Below are 13,330 nucleotides of genomic sequence, written 5' to 3'. Positions count from 1 at the left end.
TACAATAGGGAATGGAGCAAAACACACCATTCCTTTTTCCCCCACTAATAAACCCCAGTGTAGCCTTGTTTACCTGTGCTGCAAATGTAACTGCACCCACCTGGCTGGGTGGGTGTCATGGGGAGAACAGGTGTTGATGTTCTCTCTCTCCTGTGTGACACCTCATCTGCCATCCTATGCTCCCACAGATCTTCAGCCAGGCTGACACCTCGCTCAAGCGCTGGATCCTGGAATTTGCTGCAAGACGGAAAAAGGCCGAAGTTCGAAACGGCATCATTAGAAATGACAGTTTGTGGGATAAACTTTTCTTTAATAAAATACAGGTAAGTGATTTAAGAAGTGAGTCTGAAGCCAAAGAACTCTTGTTTCTTCTAGCAATGACTGGTTTTCAGACAAAGGAGTTTCAGACGGTAGGAGAAATTTCTTCATGGATAGGGTTGTCAAGCATTGGAACTGGCTGCCCAAGGCAGTGATGGAGTTACCACCTCTGAAAGTGTTAAAAAAGGGTGTGGATGTCGCACTTGAGGACATGGTTTAGTGGTAAAGATGATGCTGGTGCTGGGTTGATGGTTGGGCTTGATGATCTTAGAGGTCTTTTCCAGCCTTAACAATTCTATGATTCTATGATTTCTTAAAGTTAATGTGGTCCACTTGCCTGATGATGAACTGGGGGCAATCACTACTCACTAGTGAAGAACAGACTGGAAAATGGAATAGAAAAAGGGAACCGAGCACAGTTTGTTGCAATGTGAAGTTTTGCCTTTTTTTTTTTTTTTTTTTTGGTAAATAAATATATTTTTTTATATTTATTATTTTTATATTTTTTTATTTTTAAACACCATCCATAATGTCAAAATTTCAATTCTCTCAGGATAACTTTTCAGAGGGAAATGACGAAATACAAGGCAGGCTAAGATGACATTTGTGACATACTTCCTCAGCAGCACCAAGAAATCACTAATTTACGGAAGAGTGCCAAAAATTTTTTGCAGCTCTCAGATAGGAACTGTGCCCCTGTGGGGGAGGAAAGGATTGTACCAAACCTACTCCAGGGATGGAATTCAGGAAGGTGGTCATGAAAAGAGGAGTCACTGATCAAAGAGATGCTGCTCCAAAGTTTTCTGCAAAATCTCAGCAGATAGGAGTGGATTTAGGGTTGGGTTTCAGCTGGGCATATTCAAACCTGCTTTTCTTCCTAGGGAAAGAAGAATAAGGCTGTAAAGAAAAATGCACACATGAATCATGGTTCACCAACCATGAGGAAAGAAATCAGAATGCCCTCCTGTTTGCCACACATCTCAGTAAAAAAGAGACTAAATTGGCTTTAAACCAGTTTTTTTGGGCTCTGTACTACTCCAGGAGGCTTTTATTACTTCATTTTTTTAATTGGATGACTTATCTGGAGACATGCCACTTTATTTTTAACTAAAGAAACTGACTGTACTTGTGGTCTGTGGATTAGTTGTCCTTAGTGTGCAAAGATAGCAGGGTTTACCCAGCCGGGAGCGAGCCAGGCTGCATATTGATGGAAGGGTTGGCGAGACGGGCAGACTTAGTCAGCAGTTGTTTGCTTTTGTGCTGGGTTTTCTTTTTTACTTTTAGAATAAAGAAAAGGAAATGAAGGGGGAGGAGAAAGAAGTAAAATGGGACACAGGAATTGATGTAATACTCTCCAGAAATATTTGAAGGTCATCTGCCTTAGAAAAGGGACAACATTATTTTAGAGGGCTTGGGAGGCAATTCATTAAAACCAACGAGGTGTAAACAAGCAAAGAAAACTGGACGGGGGAAGAGTCTGTTTTTCCCAGCAGTTCCCAGAGCCAGGTCTGCAGCCTGCCCAGGCAGAGAAGTCGCAGGAGCTGAGGCTGAGCAGCTTGTCCTGCCAGGCATGTGGGCACTCTGGTCTCTGTACACTGAATGGAGTTTTATCCCTCAGGAAAGCTTCAGAGCTAGTTCATATTTCCATTCATGGCCACATCACAGAACCACAGAATGGTTTGGGTTTGAAGAGTCCTTGAAGATCATCTAATTCCAACCCCTTGCCATGGGCAGGAAATCCTGCACATCCTAGAGAGAGCATTTTGTGCAAATTCTTTGTAAGCAATGCTCATGGTTTTGCCATCTGTAGTAGTTTCTGATGCTTTCTTTTGTTTCCTCCTGCCACCAAACAGGCAAGTCTTGGGGGGTGTGTCCGCATGATAGTGACAGGTGCTGCCCCAGCGTCCCCGACTGTCCTGGGCTTCCTCCGCGCGGCCCTCGGATGCCAGGTGGGTTTGTGTGACTGTTCAGGGATGTTCATCCACTGCTAGCAAGGGAATACCTGGTATTTAAGAAAGCAGATGGGTTAGACCCTCAGAACTGCATTTAGGACAGCCGTACTAAGATGGATCCAACAGTAGGCCTTAGGGCAGCCACGGAGTCCTGATACTCCCAGAGCTCAGTGGGGTGGGAACAGCCCTGGGATGGCAGTAACAGGCAAGCGATGTTTTCATTCTGGGCATCTCCCAAAAAAACCCCATAGGCTCATGCCACCCACCTCTCAGCACCAAATTGAGTATGTGCAATTAAATGCGTTTGTGAAAGTGCTGGGTACTTCATTACACAAGCTTTATTCTATATATAAATGGAGAGAGCTAAACTTCAGATGTCAGCCTAACCCACTTAAGATGTCCACTGCGTTATTTCTCTGTGATTAGGAATCCAAGGGGAACTAAAAGGTCTCATTTGAGAGCCTAAAATTAGTCAGGGAAAAAATAAAAAGGGTAGATTTTCAAAATGTCCCACAAAAATACCCTTTTTTCCCACTAATAAGTTCCTCTCATAGTGTAGCGTATGTCTTGACTCAAAGGCTAAGTGCTCAACTCATCTTCTCCCTATTTTCAACGTTATACAGCCATGGTCTTTCCTAGACATGTAAATGGAATTTCGTACACAGTAGAAGCCAGGGAGAGTGTCCCCGTGGCAAATGGGCACCCACACATTGCAGCTGCAGGCTCAGCTCACAGGACTGTGCAACAGAGGGCAATGCTTGGGATTTCAGTTTTTAATAGTGAAATCTTTTATGATCTTTTAAAGATACCTGTCTCTTTGTCAGGTTTATGAAGGCTATGGCCAAACAGAATGCACAGCTGGATGCACCTTTACAACTCCAGGTGACTGGACATCAGGTAATGATTTTCTTCCACCATTTGAAGAAATAAAAGAAATGCACATTCCTTTAGGAAATTCTGGACTGTAACATCAAGGGCAGGTTGGATGGTGATTGGAGAAACCTGATCTAGTGGAAGGTGTTCCTGCCCATGGCAGGGGGTTGGAATGAGATGAGCTCTAAAGGTCCCTTCCAACCCAAACCACTCTATGCTATTTCAAAATAGGTTTTGTATCCGAAGAAGAGGTGTTGGTATTTAGTTTCAATAGTGCAAAACCTTAATTAAGGAAATTATTTCTATAGACACAGCTCCTGCAAGAACATCCAGTGTATCTACAACTATGCAAGTAACTAATGATAAAATGCTAATTATTGTTTATAGGAGAGATGAAAAGTGACTTGATAACTTTGATTTCCAGGTCATGTAGGAGCCCCTTTGCCCTGTAACTTAATCAGATTGAAGGATGTGGAAGAACTGAATTATTTTGCTTCCAAAGGAGAAGGAGAGGTAGCAAATTACATTTTTGTATCAAATTCTCACTAGGTAACACTGTATGAAGTAGTTATATAATTATAGAAGCATTTTACCTTTGTAGGGTGCATGGTTGCTGATGTGTTACGTAGTGCAATCAGGAAAGGAAAATGGCAGTTTAACAGTAGAGCAGCAAAGAATTAATGAAAAAGGAGCTGTGGCAGTACTTCCAGCCTGATTCCTTGAACTGCTAAGACTGAATTAATTAGTTCAGCTAAGAGCTGAATTGCTGTGATTTCTACATTGCTGTCATTTCTATACTACCCAAAAATTAAACTTATTTCAATAACTTGGTTATTTTTAACTGCAAATGGAATGCAAATCAACTTCAAGCAAATCAGTTTTGCAAACCCTACTTCATATTTCCATTAGCTTGAAAAAAAATCCATAGATAGTTTAATAACCCAATCTATTTTAGTTTCATGGAGCACAGTCATTAAAATATTTCAAATTTTGTGAGTTACTACTTAACTTGTATTTATAGCAGAATAAGAAAATAATTCATCATCACCCCTGGCTGTTTTGCAGATCTGTGTGAAAGGACCCAATGTGTTCAAAGGTTACTTGAAAGATGAAGAGAGGACAGCTGAGGCACTGGACCAGGAGGGCTGGCTTCACACAGGAGACATTGGAAAATGGTTACCTGTGCGTACTGGACACACACAGAGTTCTTATGGCAATTGTATTATCCCATGTAAATTTTAGAGGACTGAACTTAGGTTTCCAAGCAGGTCTATCTGTATACAGGATTAAGTTTATATTTGGCAGAATAAGCTCGATATGTCAGTGAAGCATTTGAAAGCACAACAGGCAATTGAAAGCTCTGTTAAAGACAGACTGCTTGCTGAGTTCTGTGGTTAAATAACTTCTCTGGGAATTCTCATTTCTTTCTCCTAACAGAATGGGACCCTTAAAATTATTGATCGGAAAAAGCATATATTTAAACTTGCTCAGGGAGAATATATTGCACCGGAGAAGATAGAGAATATCTATATCCGCAGTGACCCTGTTGCTCAAATCTATGTCCACGGAGACAGCCTGCAGGTACAAACCCAGTTTTCAGAAAATCTTACTTTACTCTTTGTAGTTAGAAGACAGAGAGCTGGGCATGAATAGAGGGAAAATGTGAGTGGATCACGCCACATTGTCTCCCTCCTGCTTTGGAGTTGGCTGCCAGCTAGGCAGGACCCTGAGCAGCTTAAAGAATGCTGTGGCCAAAGATGAAGCCTTTAAGTTGGCTTTGGTGTCACTCTTTGGGTTTCCAGTGCTGTCCTTTGCCACCACGCCTGTGGTAAGCCAAGCAAAGGCAAAGCCATTGCTGCCCCCCAACACTGCCTGCCCATTCTGACATCTTGTTTTGTTAATTTGCACATTTATACACACACCTACAGATTCTGAAACCATGGCAATTCATCCTCTGCATTCAAGGCTCACAAGCATGAGCCTTCCCTTGGCATGAGAGTTTGTCTGGGGCATGCAGGGCCATGTGAGTTATTAATGTCCAAGAACACACACCCAAACGAGGGTATTAAACCTGCTGGTAAATGCACAGTCACAGACAACCGTTTATCTGAGAAAAAGGCACAGACATCAGAATGTACTTCATGATGATATGTTAGCAAATTATTGATATAATTAAACAAGAAGGGGTAAACATGCAGAAATTCAGCTGACTTGTGTATTCACTTCAATGTAGAGCCTGGAATGTGGTCCAGCTTTCGCCTGCAACTCTCCTTCTCCTTTACCTACAGGCTTTCCTGGTGGGAATTGTGGTGCCTGATTCCGAAGTTATGCCAGGTTGGGCAAAGAAAAGAGGATTTGAAGGAACATATGCAGAACTCTGTAAAAATAAGGTTCATATCTGCAGTACAGACTTTTTTTTTTTTTTTTTTTTGCGGTAGCCTTATGTGTGCACAATACTGTGTCTAGGAATGATGATCTCAGTGACAAGAATTATTTCCTCACTGAACATTCAGCAGGGTTGACCTGGATCCAGTGATGTGTGTTGACTGGTGGTACAGACCTCTGCCAGCTCTAGTGTGGGGGGCCAAGAGTCTGTCTTGCAGAGAACAACAGTACAGCAGGAGGAGAGGTTGCGTTTGCTTAGATTTCTTAAATAAGACAACTAAATAAGACTTATCACTGGTCTTCTCTGTGGTGACCAGCAGCAGGACCAGAGAGAAGGACCTAAAGTTGTGTCAGAGGAGGTTTAGGTTGGATGTTAGGAAAAGGTTTTTCCCAGAGAGGGTGGTTGGGCACTGGAACAGGCTCCCAAGGGGACTGGTCACAGCACCAAGTCTGACAGAGCTCAAGGAGCATTTGGACAACACTCTAGGGCACATGGTATGACTCTTGAGACTGTTCTGTGCAGGGTTGGGAGTTGGATTTCATGATCCTTGTGGGTCCCTTCCAGCTCAGGACATTCTATGATTCTATGAAAAGGACCCCAGCCTTAAAAACGTGCTCTCTAATACTGAGGAAATGCGTTGGATCTCATCAGTGAACACTGATGCCACTGAACCATCCCACTGGTGTCTGTGAGCAATAATTCTGCATTGAAGTCTGGCAGATGGCTGAAGGATTGTAAATTTAACAGCTAGGTCACATAGCTGGTTTGAAAACAGAACCTTACTTTTCATACCAAGGGGAGACTTAACATCACCACACTCAAGTTTAATGTTTATGCACTTTAATAGAATTTTGCTAATTACACATTAGCTGTTAGTAAAGCACTTGAACTTTACTCAGAAACATGTTTTTGGAGAACAGTGACTGTGGTAGCTCATGAGGAATTTCTGTGTTTTAATGCAGGAACTGCAGCAAGCGATAATGGAAGACATGGTACGGTTAGGGAAGGAGAGTGGACTTCAATCCTTTGAGCAGGTAAAATTAAACACATCATTCAGTGTGGTCAGACAGGCAATTTGTCTGTATAGAAGAGGGATTTGTCAGCATATGTTATGTTACTAGAAATCTTTGTTGCAGCTGTACATGATGTTTTTGGAAAGAGCTTTATTGCTAGCAAGTTGTATTTATTCCTTTGGAAAAATGTATTTGCTGTGATTCTGCTTCCCACCCATGCTTGAAATTTGAATTAAATTTAGTGAAAGTTTTGGGTGCAGAGGTCAAAGTCTAAACTGGGGACATGGATACTCTCCAGATTGACAAGCAGAGGTCAAGATAAACATCTGTAGGAGTCTGACTTTTATGACACTGAAAGCTCTGTTAGAAATTGGGTCACTAATTACTGTGCTTATACCTGACCTCAAAATGCTGCTGGTTTCTTTATTTTCAGTCTGGGCACTAATTCTTTCCTGGTGCTTGTGTAAATATTTCTGCAATAGAGCTACAAACACTTCAGAAGGAGATCTGAAATCAACCATGGATTACATAGCATTAAAAACACAGAAAAATTATCCACCCCATTTTAAAATGTCAAATGCTTGTTTCTGTTAAAAAAAATGAACATCTTATTCATTACATATAATTAGCATAATTTTGCTTTTGTTTAGACTGTTTCTGGGTGATAATTCTAATGAGTAATTCACCATATCGGAGTGGAGCAGAAGCATCATTAAACATAGCCCTATTAATCTTAACTTCTCAGTTGCCTATGCAAATGGAATGATAGCAAAAAATTTATTTTAAAATAATTCAGTGTAAAACATAGTTTTTAATGCACATAATCTTTTGTGCTACTAAGTCTTGTTTGCCTCTGCCATGGTCTTCACAGTATAAAATATCCTCAAGTAATCGATTCTACCAGCAGTTTTCAATTAATAAAGTATAAAGTAGTGAGGAAAGCCTTGTCATCGTTCTAAAAATTAGAATAAAATAACAATAGAATAGAATAAAAACTACATGATACAGTTTTCAAAACTAAAGGGCTTCAAAACTTCATCTCTGTTGCAATATGTAATCTTAAAACCAAACTTTGAGCCAGATACTGTGGCTAATGTTCCCATGGGATGGGATCCCCTGTTTATGGGGATACTCTTTATCATCCTCATCCTTTTCTGCAGCTTGGATCTCTGTCTTGGGAATGACAAGTCTGGCTTCTAAAACCATCAGCTTCCAGGCTCTGAAAGCCAGTGCAGCAAATGGGGGAGCATTAATAGCACGAACACTGATTTATAAAGGATGTCATGGGGGGTGGCCCTGGACCACGATGCTTGCAGAGAAAGATGAATCACATATCTAAAGGAATAGAAAATGGATTTTCAGCCTATATTCCTGGAACTCCCAGCTGAACAAACTGCAAAGCAGTCTGGCTTGGGGAATCACAAAAGCAGCAGATGGCTTGGGAATTTTGTCTTAAATCGGTGGACTCTGACCAGTCACGCAGCAGTTTTCTGCTTTCTCCCACACCAGCATGGGAAGGAAAAGCTTGCTCCCATCTGTGCTGCCAGGCTCCCTGCTGTGCTCAGAGCCACTGCTTCGAACAAGGGCAGCCTTTTGAAATGCCGTTTGCACAGTCTAAAAGATTTGTGTCACTTTAATTAGCTAAAATTCTTCCACAAAGATGATCATCGTGTACATGCTTTGTGCCTGCAAAGCTTCACAATAATTTTGCAAGATTGAATCAGTGCTGTTTACTTTTGCAGTAGGGTTAAGGTGAAGTTGCCTAGCACAACTCCCCACGCTTGCCCTCACCCCCACTGCCTTTCAGCAGTGTGAAACTGCAGTGATGGTATCACGCTGTCCCTGTGCGCTGCCTTGCTGTGCTCTGCCCTTGGTTTCATACAGAAAAGAGGTTTATGTGCTCATTCTCTTGGAGAGCCCCCTTCTGTGGGCAGGGGAGGGAAATCCTGGGGACTCAGCAGAAGAGTGCCCTGGACTTGAGGCACCACCGGAGGGAAGCACCGCAAGGCTGGCATAAAAAGTTAATGCTTATTGAGTGTGATGCCTGTAACCTTTGCTATAAATACATCCGTCTTGTATTTTAGGTCAAAGCCATTTATATTCACTCTGATATGTTCTCGGTGCAAAACGGTTTGTTGACACCAACATTAAAGGCTAAGAGACCAGAACTGAGAGATTACTTCAAAAAACAAATAGAAGAGCTATATTCAAGCATCTCCATCTGAAATAATGGGAAGAATCTCCTGAGTGATGGACTTCATAGCAATATTAGAATAATACTCAAAAAGTACAGAGCCAGAACGACACTGCTGAAATGGATAAGCATCTGAATCTTATATTTGAGCCTTTCATTTTTCTAGGATTTCATCACTAAGCATTTTTTCCCTTCTTCTTGCCATCAGGTGTGATACAATTTCTTTTTTACTCTAGGCACACTGTAGGGCACTGCTATGAATTACGCTAAATTGCCACAAAATACGCAGAAATTTCAATCTATGACCAAGTAAATTATGGAAGCATATATTATTAAAATTACAAGCATTTCTAATTAAAATAGGGAAAATTTTACTTATGTCTGTTGATATTTGATTGTATATAACCTAATATATTAGAAACTAAAATAATGGATAATTCAATAATGTGGTCTACCTCAAATAATCAGTGATTGATGGTGAAAGTAAAACTCTATTTTCTCTGATTTGGAACTTCAAGCTAGATATTGGTTTATGTAATAAGTGATAGTTTTTATATTTTTCAGGACATAAATGACATTGATTTGATTTAATCATTGATGACCTAACAACCAGAATAGAAATAGGAAGGAATCTCCCACTATTTGTACTTAATAGACCTATTAGTATATTACATCTAGTGGATTAATGTTACCTTGAAATTACAAGAACAGGGTAGGAAGCGGTAGCATAGAATTCCCTCTATTTCCTTTTCATCCAAACACAGTTTATCCATGGTATGCTGTTTCTGCATTAGGGCTCCTTCAGTCCAGTGCAGTCATGGAGATCTGAACTGCTCAAACTGAGAAGGTTGCAAAAGCATCGCTGGCTCTGTGGTGGCTTTAGGTGGGAGTTCACAATAATCCTTATGCTCCCAATCCCTAATTTATTACTTTACATGCTGTTAATACTGCATAGTCCAGCTGGACTAACTCCAATTCAGAAACAGTGCTAAAGAAAGGGAGCACAAGGAATAAGCTATGATTCTGGATGGGGCTTAGCAAAATGAAAGGGTTTGGGAAAATGCCAGCCTGAGGTGCAGCAGTGGAGGGCATCCTTTGTCTGACCATGGAAGGGGAAGGAATACTGCCCCGAAAGACCCACAGGGGTGGGCTAAAGGCTGTGTTAGCTGTCGCTGTGCAAGGTGTCAGTGTATGGCAGAACAGTGGATGTGGTGGCAGAAAGGCCTGCTATGGAAACGTCTGTATGTTCAGACATCTGGAAGCATCAAATCCCATTGACATCACTTCCAGTGGCCTCTCTGGAATAAACAGCAAGTTGTCTGGATGAAACCTTAGATTTCTGTGGTCATCAGAAAGGGGATAAGTCTCACAATGAGTAGGAACAGACTCTAGAACTCTCTTTTGGTACAAAGCATGGGACGAGACAAAGAGAAAACTGTCATGTCAAGTTGCTTGAATACTTGGACTGTTGGTGGCTTCTTTCTGCTAAACAGGGTCCTAAATATCTGTGTGTATTATACTAACTAATGTTTGTTGCACCAGTGCATACTAGCATGGAGCTGTGCCTGCTAGATCTTTGCTAGGACAGTGGAAGCACACTTATTTTCTCTCTTATAGTAGAATCCACTGTAAACTTTTGAAGCTAACAGTTTAAATTTTTAATCTAAGCAGTATTTTCTCTCTGAAGTTCCATTGCATGCTTCCAAATTAAATAAATAGAATTAATGAGTTAGTGTTATACAAAGACTGATTTATTGCAGTGATTTCAGAATAAAATGATACATAGGAAACTGTATCAGTAACATAATGACTCAAAGAATGTGGCAGTTTGATTTATCAACTGTGAGTTTGTCTGAATCCCTTTATGTGCCTGATTCCTCATTTGATTCCAGTGCAATGACTCATACCAGTCCAAAGCAAGTAAAGAAATATCTGAGATCTGATGGGATCATACATTCATTTTTCACCAAGGTACGCTGCAACAACATCCCTGGGGAATTTGTATGCACCACATCTATAGGATAGGGATTATTGCATAAAATCTGGCTCTTTAGGTCAAGTCATAAAGGATTTTCATCTCAGTGGAGTGTAGTTCATATCCTTTTTTGTATCAGCCAAAAGACAGTCATTACATATACAACCTTCAAAACAATGGAGAATTAAGTTCAGTATAATTTCCTATTTTAATGCGAGAGTTTTAAAATAAAAAAAACCCCTAGTCATCTAGGTAAGTAGAGAAAAGCTATTTTTCACTGATATTTTTTTGCCATTTGAATTTAATTTACTTTTCTCCTAAGATGATTTCAGGCTTTTTGAGATAACTAAACTCTGTATAAGTATAGAAGATCCCAATATGAGTTTATTTACAGCTTAGATGGCTGTTATTTTTACATACATGGTGCTGAATAATATATCTATTATTCTTCTTTTGGTATGTGATGCAAAATGTTGGATGCACTAGAGCCAAATATATGAACACCAAAAGAATAAGAAAGAAAAAATGCAGACTTGGCCACACTTGGATGATGCAAAAGCTGAGAGAAATTGTTGTCACACCAAAACTGTGAATGCTTTCAGAACTTGTGAAAAATTATATAAATAAACTAAAAGCTCTCTTTTCTACTGGTATAATCAGATTTTTCTCTGCAGGTCACTCTCTCTCACTCTAATCATAATGATGTTGTAAGAGATTAACACCTGAAAGGAGACATGCATAAGGCATGAGCTAGGCTCAATCCTGCTTCTCTTCAAATTCCGGGAATATTTATTTTGTATTGAGCTTTCTTAAACTGAAACACTTCTTGTGACCACCAAGGAAAAATCCCCAGGGCTGTCCAATAACCAGTTGTTTGGCTTTAGGTTGTTTTTGTTTTGGTTTTTTTTTTCACCTTAAGATAACTAATTACAAAATTAGTTTCTATTATTCATCTTAAAGAGTGGAGACTCTTTTAGCAGTCAGTTTTGCTGTCACAATACTGCATTCTTGGACGTTAAACATGGGAGGTGCTTCCTGGGCCTGGTGCTATGCCTATGGAATCACTGGAAGATTGTCTTATATATAAAAAACCAGAATAAAATACATTTTCCAGGAAGAGATTCTTGCTTAGTTATATATTTTGTATGTTCTTTGCTTGATATATTGCACAGAGAAAAATATGTTCTGCCAAAATGCACAAAGTGTGAGCAGAAACTAGACCAGAGTCTTTAACCCCATGTGGGCAGGAAATACATGGAATAATTCTGTTGTGAAAGGCACATTTGCAGGTTAAAATGCTTGATGCACATCAGGTGAGACAGAGACGGTGAATTTTTATTGATAAAGTAGCATTTTGCAATCTGTCCTAACTGTTAGTCAGTATCTATCACCAACAGTAAAGTCCAGTCTCATTTTTGCCATGAATATAAAATCCTTGTGTGTAACAAAATAATCTGATTAAATATCTGAAATAAAAAAACTTAGATTTTTTTTTTAGTTTTACATGTGTTAAAAGCACAAACTGCTGATCTATATGTAAATAAATGCTACAAGATGAATGTAAACTGGGAAAGAATATACTATTTTTGCATGGTAATAGGTTACTTAAAGACCTCTTGATGCCTTAGAGAAAAACTGGAAAAGCATTTTATTTAGAGGCAATTCTATTGGCATACTTTTTGTATCTTTAGTTCACTTTGGTTTTCTCTCGGGGAAAAAAATTCAGAATTAAATCATTGTTTCTTCTTGGAATTGATGTTCTTCAGTATTTTGCACATCTGGTGGTATCTATACCAGCTTTGCTCCTATGAAACAATGAAGCTTTTCAGAGAAGAAATCTGGATGCCTGTAGCCCAGAAGTGAGGAAGTTTTAGATCCCTTGAATTCCTCCAAAGAAAAATGTTTTCTGAGGCATCTGGAGTCCCTTTAAGCCCTTCATTTCAGCTCTTTGTTATGTATTTTAGCAAAGTACAAGCAGCCAACAAATGAGGCGTTTTGGTAAGTGTTGCCTATTGTATTTTGAACTGAAAGGGAAGGGGGTAAAATTTAACATATACATTTGTGTAAAAAAAAATCTTAACTGTTATTAAAGATTTTTCAGTTTTGTTATATTAGCCTGTATATCAAAGAGTCATCTATGGAAACTTTTGTAAAGAACTAAATTTCCACCTTTTTCAAGACTGCTCATAAGATTTTCTCATGAACTGACATACAATAAAAGCTCTTTTATAAAATCTGTTTTTCCTCCAGTACTTTGTCCTCACCATCAGTATGAAGTCATTTGGAATGTGTGCCTAAACTAAACATAATAAATAAAAATAATAAATTATGTAAAATAAAGTAACAACCAAAGGAATATTGGAACGTAGACTGATTTTAGCAATCTCCTATGAGAACAAATTGTTGCAAAGTTCTCCGAAGATGGAGCAGTCTTTCTATAATGGTTTCATTTTTTAAATTTTTAAATCAGTAATAATATAACCAAATGTATATGCTTGTTTAATATGAATTGACAGTTGGGAATGCATAGTATTTTTTCAGACTGTGTCTAAACCAATAAAGTTTTAAAGCATTCGGGCTCTATTCTGTTTTTTTTGTGTGCACTTGTATCTCCCTTAA

General features: G+C 39.4%; 1 protein-coding gene across 8 annotated transcripts in view; it reads left to right on the top strand.

Annotated features, from left to right (window-relative positions):
* Positions 1-13,294, top strand: part of ACSL6 (acyl-CoA synthetase long chain family member 6) — a 104,066-nt gene extending 90,772 nt beyond the window's left edge. For all 8 annotated transcript variants that reach the window (XM_032124817.1, XM_032124818.1, XM_032124816.1 and 5 more), the window contains 9 exons: positions 189-323; positions 2,172-2,267; positions 3,095-3,167; positions 3,568-3,656; positions 4,209-4,325; positions 4,581-4,724; positions 5,432-5,533; positions 6,492-6,563; positions 8,627-13,294. In XM_032124817.1, the coding sequence (XP_031980708.1) occupies positions 189-323; positions 2,172-2,267; positions 3,095-3,167; positions 3,568-3,656; positions 4,209-4,325; positions 4,581-4,724; positions 5,432-5,533; positions 6,492-6,563; positions 8,627-8,767 (969 nt within the window). In that variant the 3' untranslated portion in view covers positions 8,768-13,294. The remainder of the gene's footprint in view (positions 1-188; positions 324-2,171; positions 2,268-3,094; positions 3,168-3,567; positions 3,657-4,208; positions 4,326-4,580; positions 4,725-5,431; positions 5,534-6,491; positions 6,564-8,626) is intronic.
* Positions 13,295-13,330: the final 36 nt, after the last annotated feature.

This window comes from Corvus moneduloides, chromosome 15, assembly GCF_009650955.1.
Source record: "Corvus moneduloides isolate bCorMon1 chromosome 15, bCorMon1.pri, whole genome shotgun sequence".
NCBI lineage: Eukaryota > Metazoa > Chordata > Aves > Passeriformes > Corvidae > Corvus > Corvus moneduloides.
Note: the sequence above shows the minus strand (reverse complement) of the source record. Positions and strands in the feature narration are given on the sequence as shown.